The 19772-nt window shown below is 39.4% G+C and overlaps 1 protein-coding gene across 1 annotated transcript in view; it reads left to right on the top strand.

Moving 5' to 3' along the window:
* Positions 1–19772, top strand: part of enpp2 (ectonucleotide pyrophosphatase/phosphodiesterase 2) — a 51233-nt gene that overhangs the window by 26045 nt on the left and 5416 nt on the right. Inside the window, exons 10-20 of the mRNA XM_041794034.1 lie at positions 380–445; positions 2760–2832; positions 2965–3073; positions 3265–3390; positions 5289–5320; positions 5803–5930; positions 10680–10755; positions 12572–12659; positions 14241–14410; positions 17476–17521; positions 18993–19132. Coding sequence (XP_041649968.1) covers positions 380–445; positions 2760–2832; positions 2965–3073; positions 3265–3390; positions 5289–5320; positions 5803–5930; positions 10680–10755; positions 12572–12659; positions 14241–14410; positions 17476–17521; positions 18993–19132 — 1054 coding nt within the window. The remainder of the gene's footprint in view (positions 1–379; positions 446–2759; positions 2833–2964; positions 3074–3264; positions 3391–5288; positions 5321–5802; positions 5931–10679; positions 10756–12571; positions 12660–14240; positions 14411–17475; positions 17522–18992; positions 19133–19772) is intronic.

Here is a 19772-nt window from a genome sequence, read left to right as displayed (position 1 = left end):
ACACACTGAAGTATAAAAAGGGGCAACCATGGAGCAAGAAGCCTGCTGTCAAGTCTGTAGTGGGACCAGCGCTGCCCCCCACTGCCTTCTACATGAAGCCCCATTCAGGGCCTCTGACGTGGGCTTGATGCTTGACAGCTGTGGACTGCATGACAGCCAGCTGCTCAGTTGGTGGCCTCATCACTGCATCGACGGCTCACAGACCCCCTTTGCTTTGAAACACTTGAAACAGTCAGAGGGCTCCACAACCCTCGACTTTACGAGGCTCTTTGAGAGTTAAATGAAGACTTTAATGGTCCAGCAAGCATCTGTTTATGTCTTTGAGGATCAGCTATGTTTTTCATAACCAGAGTTATCCTTCATTGTGTTTGTGTTACAGCGTTATCCCGCTGGAGAGGCGGATACTGACTATGCTGCAGTGGCTGCACCTTCCAGAGGGAGAGAGGTAAGAGTCTTAGATTTGTCAGCTTCTGCAGCCACAGCTTAGAGGGTTTTAGACTTGTAGATGGCAAAGAGAGCTTTGCAAATGCTATGCATGTATCTAATACAAAAAGTAGAGTTTAGTTACTGTATACTTAGATCTGAACCTGAATTTGTCATTCATTGTGTACAGTGCCTAAATATATCGTCTTTAGTGACCAAATAAAAATGACAAAAAACCCTCTTTAATACTAAAGTGAAAACAGAGTTCTACAAAGTAATGCAAAATACAGATTCAAGCTTGCCTTGCTGTCAGTGAGTCACATTCTTCCTAGCATGGGGAAGACTCTCTGTCGTAATATCACCTCCCTATCATCAAGGCCACCTTCCTATCTCACTGAGTTAAAAGAATCATTATAGAAGCAGAGTGGTTTTAGTTTTTCTTTATTTTGGAATATTCATCCTTCCTCTACCTTTATAAGCCTTCCAGAGCTGGCTGCTGAGAAGCATCCCCACAGCATGATGCTGCCACCACAGTGCTTCACAGTGGGGCTGGTGTGTTTGTGGCTAAAACTAAAACTATGACTAAAAATTTCATCGACAGCCATTTCTTCCATGACAAAAACGAGACTAAGACTAACCAAAATAGATCTTTGATGACTGAAACTGACCAAAATGTAGTTTAGTTTTTGTCAGATATTTAAAATCCAGGATATTTCTCCACTTTGGGTAAATCTGTCAAAGAACCATGCACCTGTATCTATTCTGCCTCTCAGCTGTAGAAAGCAGGGACCCCGAATTCAGCAGAGTGCTATACAACGGTTTGGTACCAGATTTGGGCAAGAAAATGAATGCTTGAACTAAAAGTAAAAGCCAAAATGTGAGGACTTTTATGTAATAAAACTAGACTAAAACAGTTTTTTGAGTTTTTTTTTTTCAATTAAAACTAGACTATAAAGGGTGGAAATGACCAAAATGTGACTAAAACCAAAAGGCATTTAATCTAAAGACTGAGACTAAAATTGAAAATAGCTGTCAAAATTAACACTTCTTGGAACAAGGACCCTCTGAAAAAGCACTAGTGGAGTTTTCATCTAAACGTGGTGCAAAATTCAAGCCTATTTCTTAAAATATGCTGGAAAAAAGGGAATTTGTGTGGGTCTTTATCCACTATTGTTATGCAAGTTCTCAGCTTTCATGTGACGTCACATTATTATGGACCCAACCCCCGGCCAGGAAGGCGTCCTACTGCTGTATGCATTATAGAAGTTGATGGTCTTGGATTCTACTAAATCGCCATGTTTTCCATCCATGATATTTCTCCACTGTAGGTAAATATGTCAACAAACAATGTATCTGTATCTATTCTGCCTCTCAGCTGTAGGGACCCCAGGTTTGGCAGAGTGCTGAGAACACACTACCATGATTTGGTACCAGATTTAGGCAAGAGAATAATGCTTAATCTAAAAGTAAAGACTAAAATGTGAGAACTTTTTATGGACTAAAACTAAACTAAAATGTTTTTGAGTTTTCATCGACTAAAACTGTGAAGGGTAGAAATGACTAAAATGTGGCTAACACTAAAAGATATGTAATCCAAAGACTAGTACTAAGACTAAAATTACAAATAGCTGTCAAAATTAACACTGGTTTGTGGTGATTACCCAGACATAATGTCTTGTCTGATGTCCAAAACGCACCATTTCTGTCTCCTTGAGAGTAGTCATATGTGTCCTGGCGGCCTCTCTCTCCAGTGTCCTAGTGCATGGTCACTCAGTTTGTGAGGACGGCCTGATCTGGGAAGATTCACACATTTCTTGAAGAGGGATTTGGTAGATACTTGGAGTGTTCTTGTGTCTTTATGGTGTAATGGTAGCCAGGTATATTGGCTACCAGTGGAAGGACTGTCCCGACACAGGTGTCTTTATGCTACAATCACTTTAGAAACATTTACTGCACTCAGGTGATCACAATTTTGCTAATTGTGAGACTACTAGCACCATTTGGCTGGACCTCTGTTGAACTCTGTCACTTTAAAGGGGTGAATATTTATGCAGTCACTTATTTTACATCACATATTTTTATTTGATTGACATTACTTTGTAGATGTCTGTTTTAACTTTCACATCCATGAGGGTTTTTTTGTAAATTTTCTTCGTCAGAATGCCAAATTATATTGACTATAATTGATTTATAAATGAGTAAAAATCTAAAACATCCAAGGGGGTGAATGTTTTTTATAGGCACTGTAGATGCCTACTCAGTCTTTTTCCACCACTGCTGCTAAAAACACTGAGACTGATATAATGATGATAATTAAGACTTGTGTTTTGTTTCAGGCCTTATGTTTACGCCATGCACTCGGAACAACCAGATGCATATGGACACAAAATGGGGCCGATGAGTGCAGAAGTGAGTACCTTTTTTCTGCAGCTGTGTTTGGCGATGTGCAGATACAAAACCCTGACACTCATTCGTACAGTTCTTCTGTGTCCACCATTTAAGCATACATTTGGTGAATTCTGACTCATCTGTGTGTTTCAGCTCAACAATCCTCTGAGAATGATCGACAGAATCGTTGGCCAGCTGATGGACGGACTCAAGCAGATGAAACTGCACCGCTGTGTTAACATCATCCTGGTGGGAGATCATGGTACAGACACACACAGTGACACAAATTCACACACATCATGCTGGATTAGAAACCTTGTTCAGGTTACATATATATTATATCTCAGCAAAGATGCCACACTGGAGCTGAAAGCCTGACTCATACATCTGTGTTGAATCTATGCTGTAGAAAATGCTGCCACTTTGCAGCCTGACCCTCCTGTTTGTCCTCAGGTATGGAGGAAGCCCACTGTGACCGCACTGAGTTCCTCAGTAACTACCTGAACAACGTCGATGACATCATCCTCACCCCTGGGTCTCTGGGTCGAATACGACCGAGAAACCCCAACAATACCAAATGTGAGAGAGAGTGAGAGACAAGGGGAGAAAAACTTGTTTTCATGGCTGAGATGTTTTAATGTGGGGCTTTGTGTATGATTGCACCTTTAATTTTCCTTAAATCATGGAAACTCTGAGTGTCGTAGGCTGCAAGTCTGACAGATAAAGCCAAAGTCGGAGATCTGTAAACTTACAGGAGCTCTACTTGCTAAAAAAGACTACTTGCTAAAGATGTGCTAGACAGAGCATTCATCCAATCACCCACCGATTGTTTTTTTCAAAGGCTTCGCCCTTTCCCATACATCGTCTATGGGAGGTTTTCCAGATAGATGTGTGAAACAAAGCCATATAGCATGTCAGGTTAGGTGGTATACATTCTAGTTAAAAAGCTCACAGACAGCTCAGTGGACAGGTCATGAATGATCTGCACCTTGTGTTATCAAACATTTTACATTAATTTCTGTGAGGTATTTTGATTTCAGTCAAATCAGTAGCAAGCTTTTTTCTCTGATTAAGCTAGCATCATGACTTTTGACATTACAAAAGCTCTTTCAGGAAAAAAAGCAGGTTTCTGTCTGAGCAGGAATTACGGTTTGTTGAGAAAGTCTCCTACCTTAATTGTTCACCTTAACTTGGTTAAAAGAGAGAAAGTAGCTAAACACAAACTCCTGAAAGGTTACTACTGTATGTTCCCTTATGTGTGAAAAATAAACAGTAATGCAGCACTTATTTAAATAACACCTTAAAAGTCAACTTCATAAATTTGATTCTTGACTCGACTCTCAGGGAGAAATGTGTCATATGGACATCAAAATTTGCTTTAACAGTTGAAATAATAGAATTTTAAACATGAGATTAAAAAATGTGACCGCTAAAAATCAGAAAATAGTTGTGATTTTGAAAAATATTTATTGACAGCCATGTTAAGTATGTTGGTAAAAAGTTTACTTCCAAGTTTTATAGCCTCTGAGTAGTTCCCATTTCATCTTCATTTTTTCTGCATGTGTTTAGTGCTTGTTTTCTTTTATAGAGCATGATATTGGTTTCGGATATTATGGTCCTATATAGAGTAAAACTGACACTAGAGAGCTGTTTTTAGGGCATAGCTTACTTAGCACTGACAATTTGCCTTCATGAAGCCCTGATAAAATCTTATTTTAGATTTAGTTTGAGTGAAAGACACCCCGGCAGTTGGCTTTTACTTGATTTTGATGCATTTTTGTGTAGAGAGCTTACTGAAATATTATTCGCCATCACTGTGGCCAGGTCTACTATAATACACCTTATAGATTCTCTACAATCAGCCGACACCTTTTATGCTCCGTCAAATGGCCCGAGTATTGCATGGATGAAAAACACTGAGCAGTGTCCCTCCAGTGTGGTGATTCCTGACTTTAAAGTTTTCTACCCTCTCCTTCATATTCTGTCACACTTTTATCATCAAACAGGACAAACTGGTTTGTTCCTGTAACAAGTAGCCTCTGACTGATCCTTATCTGCATGCACAGTCCTTACAGTAGTGGAAACATTGTTATGGCTGTACAGTAGCAGAACAACTTCATGTTTTTATCATGTTCTTGTAAATCAGACTTTTTGTTGAGTTTAGCACAAAAAGGAGAGGTCTTAAAGCTTGCAGTGATTTTGAGGAAGACTTATAAGAAATGTTTGAAGTCCTGCCCTTCCTAAATGAAATGCATTCATGCAATGGATATATGCGTCAATCTGGTTTGTCAGGGTAGCTGTTTGCTGGGCTTTATGTTTTAAACTTTTGCGATCCTTCAATTCTCAACAGACATTAGGGACAGCACAATTCCACACCCCAAAAACTAATCACAAATATAAGAAACATTTTGTTGCTTTGTTGCACCAGACAAACTAACTTTATTTCATTCATGTTCTCACCTCTTTTCTCCTTTCAGATGATCCCAAGGCTGTTGTTGAAAATCTGACTGTAAGTATCAGGCCTGCATCCACAATAGTAACTTCTATAGACTGTGAACATGTAGAGTTTTGAACTTAAATGTCAACATTGATTTCAACATGGCTAAACCTATGTTGTATACAAAGGCAAAATAGTTCAAAATAGTGTTTAACACATGCTCCATGCAACAAAAACATTGCTGAATCCAAGCAGTTTGACCAAACGTGTTGTCCAGGTGATTACTTCTCCCGAAAAAGACCTCTGGTTAAAATAATGTTTCTATCAAATGTAAAAGGTATTGGGCTGGTGTGTCCGCCAATTCTCATCTTCTTCTTGCTGCTGTTTTCAAGCTGCTCTGCACCTATCTGATGTGTACATAATCAGCCTTTTTCTAGGTATTGCACCTTCCAATTCTTGATTTTACAACTTATGGGTTCTAACTGCTAACAAAGCAAACAGCTGTTTCAGTGGTGAGCTCTTCTGAAATTAAAACAAATGTTTCTGTGTTGCAGTGTAAGAAAACAGACCAGCACTTTAAGCCGTACTTGAAGCAGCACCTGCCAAAGAGACTGCACTACGCTAACAACCGGCGTATTGAAGACATTCACCTGCTGGTGGAGAGGAAGTGGCATGTTGCCAGGTACAGTGCTGACACAAAGACCTTCAAAATAAAGGAGCATTATTTACGCTTCACATATGACTCACCTTGACCACTGTGAAACCTGTTAGCATCAGACTTTACTGTGGTTTTGTTTAGCAGATTTAGCATGTTGAAAATGTTGGGAATTGTAATCCATAGTGCTTCCTTCTCTTTAATGAGGATGGGATAGGTTGAATGCCTCACTGCTTCATAGACAGTTTAGGAAGTATGTTAGTATGTTGGACACAGCCATGCAGTTTCAATGCTTTGAGTTAGCGCTGCTAATGTTAACAGCATGGTTTACATGCCAGGAAGTATCCAGTATTGGACAAAGCCTGAAAGGCATCACCTATTTGGTTCCTCAACCAACTTTTGAGGTCATTCTGCGGTGGCTGTCTCAAACTAAGAAACACACAAAGAGATGGAGAAAAGCAGGCTTTAAGCCCCCTGACAAGCACTGATAAAATGCTAGCTTACAGTCATATAATGCTGTGACCGTAATTATGAATAACTCCTATTCCTCTTAAAAGCAAAAAAAAAAAAACAAAGAAAAGGCTGAAAACATGATTATCTGTGCTGTAAAATGGGAATTTGAACATGAACCGTGTATGTGACTTCTGGTGCAGAGAGCCTCTTGTGGACACTTAAGGAGCTGCAGTTTTTTTCTGCACTTGGCTTGATTTTTCAAAACTGGGGTATAACTTTCCAAGGCAGATGGACCATCATGGATAGACCAGTGTTATTATAGGAGAAAGAAGCTTGTTAATGGGGACCGGTGAATAGATGAGCCTGGATGATATTAAAAGACAGACAACCAGTCACACTCACACTCATACCAACAGGAAATTTAGAGTGACCAGTTAACCTAACAAGCATGTCTTTGGTGGTCGGAAGAAGCCAGAGTACCTGGAGAGAGCCCATGCATGCACAGTGGAACATGCAAACCTTCACACAGAAAGACCCTGACCTGGAAGAAAAACCAGGAGCCTTCTGTGAGGCACTATCGCCAACCCTTGCGCCACCGTGCAGCCTTAGAGTTGGATTGGTTTATTTTAAGAAGCTGAAAGCTTTCTGAATAGTAAAGATGTTTTTGCTCTTCTCCTGACCGGCTTTAGACAGAGTTTAATTTACCAACTGGCTCCATTGATAGTTAAGCCTCGTGCACAAGATAAAGGCTTCCTTTTGCTTGTCTGTTTGAATTCCTCTACAGCAGTGAACACTGAATACGTCATATTTTTTCCTGCTCAGTGAATGAGGCAGACAGATTGTTTGTTTAATCAACCCCCGAGTTTTTATGAAAGGTTTTTCCTTTCCAAAACACTGTCAGTGGATATGTGGATGTGTAAATATTTAACGCATTTTTATTTTTTACACTGCGTTGGCACTAACTGATCACTTCATGCCGATAAAGCAAATTGAAATTAAAATAAGATGTTGCCCAGATGGATATGAGCTATATCCCATGTCCCATGTCATGGTTATGTAAAAAAGCAATGAGGTCTGCACACCTGGAAGCTCAAGCTTCAAGCATTTATTTGCAATGTTTCAGGCCAACATGCTCTTCCTCTGTCTAGACATGGATGGGTATGAGAAACAGTCTATTTTGCAAGTCAGATTAGTGGGGATGACACATCCCCTTCTGCATCAGTGAGCCAAGGAAGGCAAGAGGGTGCATGGGACGTAAAACCCTGCAGCAGGTTTTCTCTGCTCAAACTGGCTGAAAATTTAGTTAGGATAAAACAAAGTAGATGAAGGTTAGAGACTGATATTTGCAATTCTGATATGAATCATTTTTCCCCCAGCACCTTTATAAGTTATGAAAATATCTGCAGATCTATGCTTGAATCTGTTTTTTAGTAAGTGACAGGCTTCATCGCCATTCAGTAATAGCTGGTTTTTGGACTGCATTACAGCAGATGCACACATCTTTGACTCCGTATTTCTACCTTTCTGCTGTTTTTGCAAAGAGAAGTAAAATTGATAAGGGTAGGTTGGGGAAAATTGTAAATAACTAATCCTAACCAGCCAGCCAGGTGTGAGGAAAAACAGCTCAGCCTCATGTGGTCCGTGCTACCAGTGAGGCAGTAAGGTGCTCTGAGGTTGTGTACAGTCATCAGTGTTGATGTGGCGTTTTCAGCCCACCCATCTGTGAGACTTTTACTGCACATCTTGCTTTACTTAAGAACACATTTTATGTCAACATAGGCTGCTATCGATGCATCATTAACACGTGTAGTGCTAAAAGGTTTTAAGATGTGCTGTCCCGCTCCACACTCGTGTAAAAAAAACACATCTTTGACGAACACACAGCTGCTGAAACGTTAATGACGTCCTAAAATTAACTCTGATGGACGTTTGATGTGGAGCTGCGAGCAGCTGAGCTGCAGTGATTCAGTGACAAAGTAAACCATGAAGTCATCGTGAGTAAAAACATGTCGGCTCGGCTTACATCGCTGTGTGGTGCATGCGTGTGTGTTGGTGAGGCTGCGGCAGGCCGTGCTGGTTGGTGACCTGGACTCACGAACGCAGAGCTGCTAAATGAAAGAGATCTTTGAGGTTTGGGTGCTGCTCAGATCGACAGACGGGCTAATCGCTGGCACCAGAGCTGCGAGAACACTCACATGCCTCAGTAAATGTCAGCGGGACTCTAAAGAAACTAACTTTCACACCAAATGAAAAACCAAGTTTGTCCTGTTTCCCCATCAGCTCGTCATTTACATTTTTCACATGCTTGTGGCTTCACCCCCTGGACCCTCACTCACTCCTGCACTCTTGCAAACATACATTAAGCTTTATAACTGGAAGTAGTGTTTAAATGCACACTTAATAAGAAGTGGCTGTTTTTCAATTAGAGAGCTGTGGTTAAGATGTGTGAAGGCATGGTTGTCCTTAGCGGAGGGCTAACGAAGGTGAACAACATACTGCACTTCTATTTGATAACAGCGTTTTTACCACTTACTGTAAGTTAGAGGGGGTTAGGATGAGAATCACTATTGTCAAGTCCAAGGCTGTGGGATCAAACTGCATCAGCAACCTACTGATTTTCTTGTTAAGGCTTGAAGTTTTTCTTATTAAACCCAGAATCAGACACAGACGAAGGAAACAGTTTTGAGCTGGTTTACAGCAGAGACTGGGGAGTGACTGGGTTGATGGCTGCTGGAGCTGAGGAGACGGATGAATTCTGGTGCTGCTGGCCCTCCATAGGCAGAGTGGTTTTACTTGCGGTGTTGTCTTGATAGCAGTAGTTCCAGGATCTGAACACAGAGAATAAGGCTATTAGAATCACTAGAAAAATGCAAAAGCAGGTAAACTCTGAACTTAAAATGCACCGCGCTGACATAACAATCTGGTGACCAGTGGAGCTGAAATCAGGCTTTTTATACTGAAGCAGATGAGTTGATGGGATGCAGGTGTGCGATCCAGGTGATCCAGCCAGGTGCTTGATTGCTGATTGCTGCTGGAGGGTGTAACACACACACTGTGTCCGAAACCACACACTGGCTGAATCTCAATCTCATCCCTAAACCCCGTGCCCTTATGGACTTAACTGACTGCACCAGGAAAGTGATTGAGTGAGTGAGGCTGCAAGGGCTTGAAGTGGTAGAAACAGGAATGGGACAGCCCTTTTTTTGTTGACAGTAGGCATCCTGCAGATTGATGCTGCTTTCCTTTTGTCATCGTAACTCGTATTCTGACTTGTTTTTCCGACTTCCAACCAGAAGTGGCAAATGGAATATCTCCTAAAGTTGCATGTACAACTCGTGAACTCGTTCTTTCAGACAGCACCTCGGAGTATTTAGGTACTACAGAGCATTTAGGGCCAATCCCATTTCTACACCTTAACCCTTCCCCTGAGTGTACTCCTTCCACTTGCCCCTTGAAACGGGGGGTAAGGGAAGGGGTGAAAACCTTCCCTTAAGAAACGAGACGCCACTTGATTGCAGTTTATCATCACACATGGTGGTGACTGTAAAGCTTCAACCATCTTGTTCATACTGCGTTGATCTTCTCCACTTATACAATTAATAACCTTTGTTTACACGTGTAGATACTAAAAATACAATAAACTTCAATCCTCAGTGGCAGAAGATTGAATATATGTGAAAATACGACTGTTGTGTTTTCTATAATCATTATGCCGAAAATATTTTTCCATTAATGCACCTCCATTGATTCAAAAGAGAATTGGGACACCACTTTACCTGATGTGAGCATGTATAACCAAGGGGTAGGGCTAAGATAAGGGCTAAGGGGTAGAAATGGGATTCACCCTAAGTGTAGTAAAAGCTATGCTTTTGGCCTGTTTTCAAAACCTTCTGCTGTTTCTCAGTGCATTTTTAGAAATTGTAGACACAGCGCTACCCTGTGGTTGCATGTAGTGTGTAGCAACAGTCTTGTAATGCATGAAGTACTGCGTGATGCGTTGTTTTAAAGGCTCATTTAGCAACTGGTCAGTGTTGCTAAAAGCAATGACTGGCTACTGCAAGAATGACATCCATTGTTTTTTTTTCCAACTAATTGTAGTTGTGACAAGAGGAACACAAACAACTGGGAAATGGTTTTTCAGATAAACGTGACGTTTCTTTTCATTTCCAGTTCTGACATCCGATTTCAAGGTAAAAGGAACGTTTGAGATTCAACAAGATTGAGATTTAGCCAAACACTTAAAGAAAGATAGTTGGAGGGGACACAAAGGAAACAGAAAAGCAGGAGGCACTCAGAGCCATGACACTTTTTGTTTCATTACAGGAGGGTTCCTGAAGGGAGGAGGCACTGTGGCTTCTCTGGTGATCATGGATATGACAATAAGATCAACAGCATGCAGGTACTCCTCATTTTACATGGATTTTTTTTATTTTATGGAGTATTGATTGCATTATTATTATTATTATTATTATTGTTATTATTATAACTAGTATTATTATTGATAAGAGCAGTCAAATGTTACCTCTGCCACTGCAGAACAAGCCCGAACAATAAAGTGGGGTGGATAAGAAGATAGTGATAGTGACCAGTCTTAATTTGTTGCCCTTTGAATTTAGATTTAATCCGTACATTTAGTGCTTTTTAGTCTCGTTTTAGTCATTTTGAATATTTTCTATATTTTTAGATATTTTATTGGGCTTTTTATGCCTTTATTCATAGAGGAGGACAGTGGATCAAATCAGAAACAGGGATGAGAGAGTTGGGGGAGAGACGTGTGGGAAAGGAGCCACAGAGCAGACTTGAACCCTGTGTGCTCAGAAAACCAAACCACTGGGCTATCTGAGCACTCCACACTCATGAAATCTCAAAGACATTGTAGTCCAGTTTTAGTTTCTAAAAAGTCCTCACATTTTAATCTTTACATTATGGTGGCTAATGCTAAAGCTAGTGGCCAACACAAGGGAAAAAATGGATTAGAAATCTGATAAAAAGACATTCAATTTCTGACTTACTGCTGTAGATTTAATCTTTATAAACATCCAAAAGCTACCCAAGTTCTAGGCTTTCTAGACAAACCCCTGTGAGAGTTATGAAGGCATGTATAGCGTCATTAGAACGGCAGAACAGCAGGCTTCCAGAGGGGAAAAAAGTTAAGTGACTACAATTTATGGTAAACAATGCCGGTCTCAGAGGGTTTTTAATGTAACGCATGCTCTTTTACAGCCGTCTTGTTTATTCTTTTCATCCTCCTCTTCCTTTTTTTTTTTTTTTTTTTTTTTTTCCATGGCCTGAAGGATGGATTTGCTTCATGGCAGCCATCAGTTATTATTAGCATCTATCACAAATGTATGCATTTGAGGTGGGAGGGGGGGGATTCCTGACTTGTTGTTGCAGCGTTTCAAAGGGGTTCCATGTTGCTGTCTAAAGTGACCAATGCCCGCTGTCCCTGGGAGGCCCTAGGCAATTACCTGGGTTGCCTACCCCGCTGCAACGCCCCTGCCTAGTAGCAACATGATTAAACACTCTTTGTACTTCTTCTATACTACACCAAGTAAACATGCTAGCATTAGTAAGAAAATGTTACAGGCCACTTTACACTGAGTATAAAAATACTCTGTTGTTTGCTCACATGTTCAGTTTGTTTATGGGAAAAAATTGTAGTCCGCTATCAAGTTTTGCCTACCTGTGATTTGCTGGTGGTAATTTAAGATGAAGTCACCAAACTATTTCAAACAAAAGCTGCATTCCTTCCAGAAACCAGTTTGGCTGCTGCACTAGGTAATGAGTAGACAGAGGGGCAGGGTTCAAACACAAAAAGTATGTGATGAGTTTGGGTCATTGGTTCAGTCTTTGTGAAACTGGACAGACACTCATATAACTTTATTTTTTTATAATGTTATAATGCCAAATATTATAACAAAAGTGCCGATTTTCATGTTTGCCTCTCTGGCCAATGGATTTTGGCTCCTAACAGCCTTCAAACTGTTCATTTTTCTTATTTTAAATCCCTTAAGACCCCATCATTCCCACTGACCTCCATTCATTTTAAGGTACTGTTTTCAACCAGAAAAGATGGGGCTGGCATCATTATGGCGAAGTGCCTGGAAAGATTGCTCTCATCAGCTTTGTTGACTTGTGGAAAGCATACCCATTATACCATGACATTCAACCACTGGGATATAAATCTAACACAGTGACTGAACTTTATTTTTCAGACTATTTTCTTAGGGTATGGACCTACTTTTAAATTCAAGACTAAAGTTCCAGCCTTTGAAAACATCGAGCTCTACAACGTTATGTGTGGTAAGTTGTAATTATGTGCTTTAACCTGGTCTAACGATCGAGATTAATTAATTAGGGTCCAGATTTAGTACTGTACTTTTCAACACACTTCGGCTAAGGAGTTTCTGTAAAAATAAGTCACCACTACTCCTTAATGCCTCATTTTACTCAAATGAAAACTCTCACTGACAGCTCAGTGGATAAGTCTAAAGTCATCTGAACTAAGGCTGAATGATTTTGGAAAATAATGGAATTGCAATTTTTTCTCCAATTTTGCAAATTTGCTTTTCTTTAAAAAATATCTAATTCTGATTATTTTGACACGTATTGCAAATTGGATTTGTATTGTTGCATTGAAGGATTTTTTTTCATTCTCATGTTTTAGAAGTTCAAAAATAAAGGTATGATTTTTTTATAGACCGTTCAAAAAAAAACATTTCCACTTGAATGATTACATAATATGTCATGCATAGCATCTATGCTGTAAAAAACGTTTAAAATTGCTAATTTGACGCAAATTTCAGGTCAAATAAATATTGCTTCTTCTGCCATTTGAGAATTGCGGTAGGCCATATTGCAATTTAATCTAATTTTCAATTAATTGCCCAGCCCTAATCTGAACCTCGTGCTATCACACATTTACCATTTTAATGTTCCTTATTTCCTTTCAAATCTATAATAAAATCCTTTTCCATGGTAAAGTTCATGTTAAAGTCTTCAATCCAAGTAGCCTAAATTTGACTGACTGAAACATCCGAAATGACACAGAAAATTTTTGAATGCAAAACAGTGGAATTTTGAATGCGATAAAAAGGAATGTGATAAATCAAAGTTGACTACAGAAATTTTGAGAGTAATTGCAGTTAATATTGCAGGTATACTTATTTTAGCCTTAGTTAGAATAGAAGCAGTTCAGTGTTTTTAAAGGGGACTAATTTTACCCTTTTAAGATAAGTTTATATTGGTCTCAGAGGTCCCCAAAATATGCCTGTGAAGTTTGTTGCTGAAAAAAACACTCTAGTGTAGGATTTTTGCTTGTTTCAAAAGCCCTCTGTGTCAGTCCTTCTCAGAAGGGGCTGTTTCTGTGTCTTTGGCTTTAAATGTTAATGAGCTGTCTGACTCCACCCCTCTCAGGAGATGTTAGAAACATTTTTATCCAAAGTTGAGGACCTGGCCAGGATTCGAACCATCAGTCTTTTAGACTATAGTCAGCAGGGTAACCCACTGAGCTATCCAGCATCTCAGCTGGTAGCTTATCAGTAGAGGAGGGCGGAACTTTCCTCCAAGTGGCGGAGGGCCAACCAAACCTGGGGGAAGTGCTTACTCTCCATGTGAGCTCACCAGAGATATAATCTGAGAACTGCTTGTTTCAGCTCACATTTTCTGAAAGGTGGAGAAAGAGAGGGGGAGAGGGAATTAATTTTTCTGGTACATGAGGGGATTGTGGACAGGCCAGGGGCACATTTTTTTGTTAGAAAAGCCTGAAAAAGTGATTTTTGCATAATGTGTCCCCTTTAATGTGTGTGCAAAATGTCATGATTAATGCGAGTTGACTACTCTCATCATTGCTTTAAGCTAAAATACTGATTTTTTCCCTGTCAGATCTCCTGGGTCTGAAACCAGTTCCCAATAACGGCACTCACGGCAGTCTGAACCACCTGCTGAGAGCGCCCCCCTTCAGACCCACCATGCCAGAGGAGGTTTCCCGGCCCGCGGCCTCTGGTCTCGTTCCTGCAGGTGCAGATGACCTAGGCTGCAGCTGTGACGACAAGGTCAGCCATGTTGACTCAGTGGCAGACCTGGGACCAGCCTCCGTTCCAGTTTGTGGGAGACTGGCTCGTCTGTCAGCTCACTTTTAGTGATAACAACAGTGACACCAGAATCCTCCTGGTTCTCATGTTCTGCTGTAGAATCGTACGCTAACATGTTTAGATTCACTTATAATTTACAAAAACAAGGAAATTCAGTGTGTAGAAATTTAATTTGAATAACAAATAACAAAGAAGGTTTATCGTGATATACCTATGATGCTTTTCAGCTCATTAGATGAAAGTGGTGAGAACATCATTGGTGGTAATTTCATGTTCGACATTAGACTGCTTTACTTTTGCCAACGCACAAATATCCTGAGAGAGTTTTAACCTTGATGAAAATTTCAGTCTCTTGTCTTGCCACCACTTTCCAGCCAATCAAAACAAAAAGGATGTATATCGATCAACAATATAATCTATATCAGTGGGAATCTACAACCCTAACTCCAAGAAAGTTGGGGCACCATGTTAAATGTTGATTAAAAAAAACTGCAATGCTTTGTAAATCTCATAAACTCATATTTTATTCACAATAGAACATAAACATTCAAGACTGACTTTAGATGATAAGATATTCAGAAGTACCCAGCACTTTCATCACCACTCTCAGAGGATGCTGGGGTCTACTGTTTGTCATATCACTCTTGTGCAAGCTGAACAGCAAGCCATCTCCAAAAGTGATCACGTTCATCTTTAATGTGATAGATAATTGCACTCACAGCAGTTTGAGATTGTGCAGCTTGGCAGTTTATAGTGACAGGGCTGTGGTGTTGGACTGTGAGCGGCTTTGGTTTATTGGTAGAGTCAGTCATCAGCTTGAGATCCAGTACCTGTGGTCACATGTTGATGTGTATTTGGGAAAGAAATGTAACCCTCTGAGGTCTTACGGTATTTCCTTGATTTTACATTATTTTTTTAATTTGCCTTTTTAAGGCCCTTGTAAATAACACAATACCCAAGTGTTTATATCAATTTTTTAGGGCAGTCTCAGCTTTATGTGAACTGAAGCCAACATTGGTCCTAGAGCAGGGGTTCTCAACCTTTTCAGCTGGCGACCCCCAAAATAAAGGTGCCAGAGACCAGGGACCCCCGCTGTACCTGAAGGTGGTTGAACACAGCCATGAACATTCAAGAATAGTCGTGTGCAGACAAGGTCCATAAGGAGAGATTAAAGGGGAGGTTTCTGGGACCCATCCAAACTGGGGACCTACGGAGGTCAGCAAAATCATGGTCCATTTTGAAGTAAAGCTGTGAAAACCATATTTTATATTTGACCTGAATGATAACCAGTCTTATCAAAGAAACAAGTATCTTTTTTCATTTAAACTTCTTTAGATGAAAAAAAAATGATATTAAACATAATTAAATGGGTTAAAAATTGCTACAGTTGGTTCATAATGGCAGAAATGGTGAAAAGGTGGTGAAATTTGATTTTCAAAGAACACAAATGGGTTAAAAGTGGCAAAAATCAGATGAAAGTGGCAAAAAACAACCAAAAATAGGTTAAAGTGGCAAAAACAGGCACAAAAGTGGCTAAAGGGGATTAAAAAGTGACTGAAATAGCTTAAAAGTGCAAAAAATTGTTGGAAATTAGGTGGAATGGGATGATATAAACTGGCAAAAATTGGTTAACTGTGGTTAAAATGCGCTAAAGTTGTCAAAATTGGTGTTAAAAAGTGATGAAAAAGGGTTAACATTTGGTAAAATGGTTGTAAAGTACAGTGTAATATAAAAGATATTCTTAGATTTTTTTTAAGGCATCTGGTGACCCCCTCTCCGTGTCTCCTGACCCCAAGGTTGAGATCCATTGTTTGAGCAAGTTGACAAAGGATTTATTGAATGGTGCACAGTAAGAGATAATGCCATTGCTCCCTTATTAGCCCTGTAATTCCAGCTGTGAATCACGTGGGATGGCAAGTAAGGGTGAAAGCGAAAGTTGGGATTCTTCTGTTCACAGAAGTGTTTAAACCACATTTCTATGACATAGAATGACAAAGATATTAATAAGAACGTAGCAAAAATCCACCGGCAAGTTTACAGACCTCAGAGGGTTGAACCAAATTTTCTCCAGCTGCTGCATCAGAAGCATTGATTTGCATGAATGGAGTCACTGATGACATTTGCAGAATCCTGCTCTATCAAAGTCCATTGTCCATTTACTATAATGCACTCATAATTACAAATTAAGTCACCTTCTACTGGTTGTGGTTATTTGTTAAAAAAGGACAAAAACTGCCAGTCAGCACTCTCCCAAACAACTTCCTGTAGATGAACTTCAGATTTTTGGAATGCTTTTGGTGTTACAGCGCCCCCTTCTGTCCACCCAGAAGAATAAGAGTACATGCAAAAGTTAGCATGTCTTTGGTTTATAAAGCTGTGTTAGGCTCAGCTCTGTCAGCTGTGTAAAAAGTCTGATAGGTCTCTTTAACAGCAGTTCATCAGTCTGACATTTTTCTTTTGCAGAGCAGTATAATGTGTGTTTAATCCGTGGATACATTAGAAAGAATCATCAGCATGGGGTCACCATGGTTTTCTGATGATTTTAGTATATCTGCCTCTGTGTGTGAATAAGCATGTTTGACCTGTAAATATTTATTTAATTACCTGAAATCTTCTTTTCAGCTTCTCCAAGAACTGAAAAATGAATCTGTGTTGCTTCTTTGCTTTCTGCAGTAGAGCTGAGACGGTTCACGTCCAAGTCATCAAACTTAATGATAATAAGCTTTCTGAATGAGAGGCAGTCTCTCTTATGGCCACAGTGAACATCCTTCTCTTCTATTTTCAGTAAACCTTTCAGATTTAAGTCCTGAAATGATTGAACTGGATGTGATTTTGTCTCAGCTCTCTCTGCAGTGTGTCTCTGTATCTGCTCTGTGTTTGTGACTCCCATGTAGATCTCTGGCAAGAGATTGTTTCAATCTCCGATCTTTTTGCAGTTGCGTGTAAAAAGTAGGGGCCAGAGAGGTTTGAAAGTGACCCTTGTACGAGGCTATAACCTGGAGTCACTCTGGCTCTGTCTCTTACAGAACAAAGTGGAGGAGCTAAACCAGCGACTGAGGCAAGCTATGGATGGTCAGTCTTTTACCAAACTACTGAAAGTCAGAGATGAGTTACCTGTTGTAGTTAACATGAGAACACGGGTGTTGTTAAAGCTGGGAAAATTCCTTTATTTTTGGCCACTTCTGTCCTGCTGTCATTCATAAAGTACAGGGGTGTCAAACTTGAGGCCCAGGGGCCAAATCTGGCCTGTGGTACAGTTCCCGACCCACAAGATCATATTTTATTGTAACTGGCCGACTGGTATGAGGTCTGCAGATTTCCTCCAGTGTGAAAATGTAAATTCAACCTTGATGATTTAAAATATTCTTATTAAGGCATATAAAAATTGAAAAAGTAAAATAATTAGATAAAAAATCAAGAATGTGGGAAAATAAATTGATTGGGTGTTCATTACAGATTTGACCTTTTAAATTACAAATTTAAAATTCTAAGTCATATTTTATCTTTTAAATTCATGAGTTTGAATTTTATCTGATATTTTGACCTTTTTATATTGACACTTTTAAATTTCAAGTCATATTTTGACCTTTTCAGCTCATGATTTTGAATTTTGCCTAATATTTTAACATTTTAAATTGACTATTTTAAATTTAAAGTTATATTTTGACATAAAATTTATGATCTGGACTTATAGCTCATATTTTGACCCTTTAAGTTGACAATTTAAAATTACAAGTCTTATTTTGATCTTTTAAATTCATGATTTTTAATTTTTTCTTACATTCTGACCATTTTTTATTGACACTTAAGTTTCAACTCATATTTTGACCTTTTAATTGAACACCTTGAAATTTTAAGTCACATTTTGAGCCTTTGAATTAATTTACATTTTAAGTCATATTTTGAACTTTTATATTCATGTTTTTGATTTTTTTTTTGTTTGTTTGTTTTATTTGACTATTTTTTAAAAGGAATCTTAAATTTCAAGTCATATCTTGACCTTCTATTTTGAGCCTTCAAAATGATAATTTTGACTTTTTTCAAATCTTAAACTAAATCTCAAATCATTTATCATCAGTGCTAAAGTTTTCTTCCCCCGTAATTTATTACTTCTGAAAATGGTCAACAGTTTCTTGTTAGATGTTGACCTGTTAGGCCCTCAGGTTAGACCTAAATTCAGAATCCAGCCCCTGCTATGATCGAGTTTCACACCCCTGATATAGTATGGATGGATTCAAATAGCAAGTCAAGCAATATCCAACAGATTGAGATTGAGAAAACATGACATTTTAAACCCTGAAATATCTAATAATGGGCCCAGGTTTAATGGAAATACAGTGGACAATCAGAACTACTACCTTTATTGTTCAGTTTTGATGTGAATTTTGATATTTCTATTAGGTGTTACGTTAAGTAAAACATTAACAATTTTCTGCTTGAAACTGTATTGTGATGCATTTATGGCTCAGGCCTGGTTGTCATGAATTTTTCTGATTTAAAAGCATGTCTGCCTCTCTTCTGCTGTTGTCTCATCCTCTCTCAGACAGCAGAAACCTGCCACACGGTCGACCTGCTGTCCTCTTCCGTACCAAATACTCCATCCTCCACCACAGCGACTACATCAGCGCCTACAGCGAGTCTCTCTATATGCCTCTGTGGACGTCCTACACCGTCAGCAGACAGGTACTTGTGTTTCTGTTCTTTAAATGGGACTCTGGGAACATGTAAAGAAGTGGTGTATTCAGAGGACAACATTTCAGGCTGTGAGGTTGAGTTACGTCTGGAGGGAAGCTCCAAAACCTGTGTGCTCCTCTCAGTATTCACAGTGCCCGCACAGGTGTGCAAGTTACCCATACCACGGGCACAACTACACCCCACCACCACAGATGCTGGCTTTTTAGTTTGCTTTGCAAACAATGTGGTCCTCTTCCTCCATTATTACGGCCATTATTTACATAAACAACTGGAAAAATTAACTCATCAAACCCCAGCATACTGTTACATTTTAGTTCAGTCCATCTCAGATGAGCTCAGGCCCAGAGAAGGTGGCAGTGCTTCTGGATGTTGTTGATATGTAGAGTTTCACTCTGCATGTTAGAGTCTGAACTCACATTTGTAGATGCAGTGATGTGCTGTGTTAACTGACAGAAGGTTTCTGAAGTGTTCCAAGGTCTGCATGTCAATATTTTAATGGTATTATGGACTATCGATGGAGAACTGTGTACATTTTTTGGAGTTCCATGTTAAGGAATTGTTCTCAAACTGTTGGACTTTTTGCCCATGCAGTTTTTTACAAAATGAAGAACTTTGTGCTGTTTTTAAT

Source organism: Cheilinus undulatus, linkage group 8 (assembly GCF_018320785.1).
Source record: "Cheilinus undulatus linkage group 8, ASM1832078v1, whole genome shotgun sequence".
Classification (NCBI taxonomy): domain Eukaryota; kingdom Metazoa; phylum Chordata; class Actinopteri; order Labriformes; family Labridae; genus Cheilinus; species Cheilinus undulatus.
Note: the sequence above shows the minus strand (reverse complement) of the source record. Positions and strands in the feature narration are given on the sequence as shown.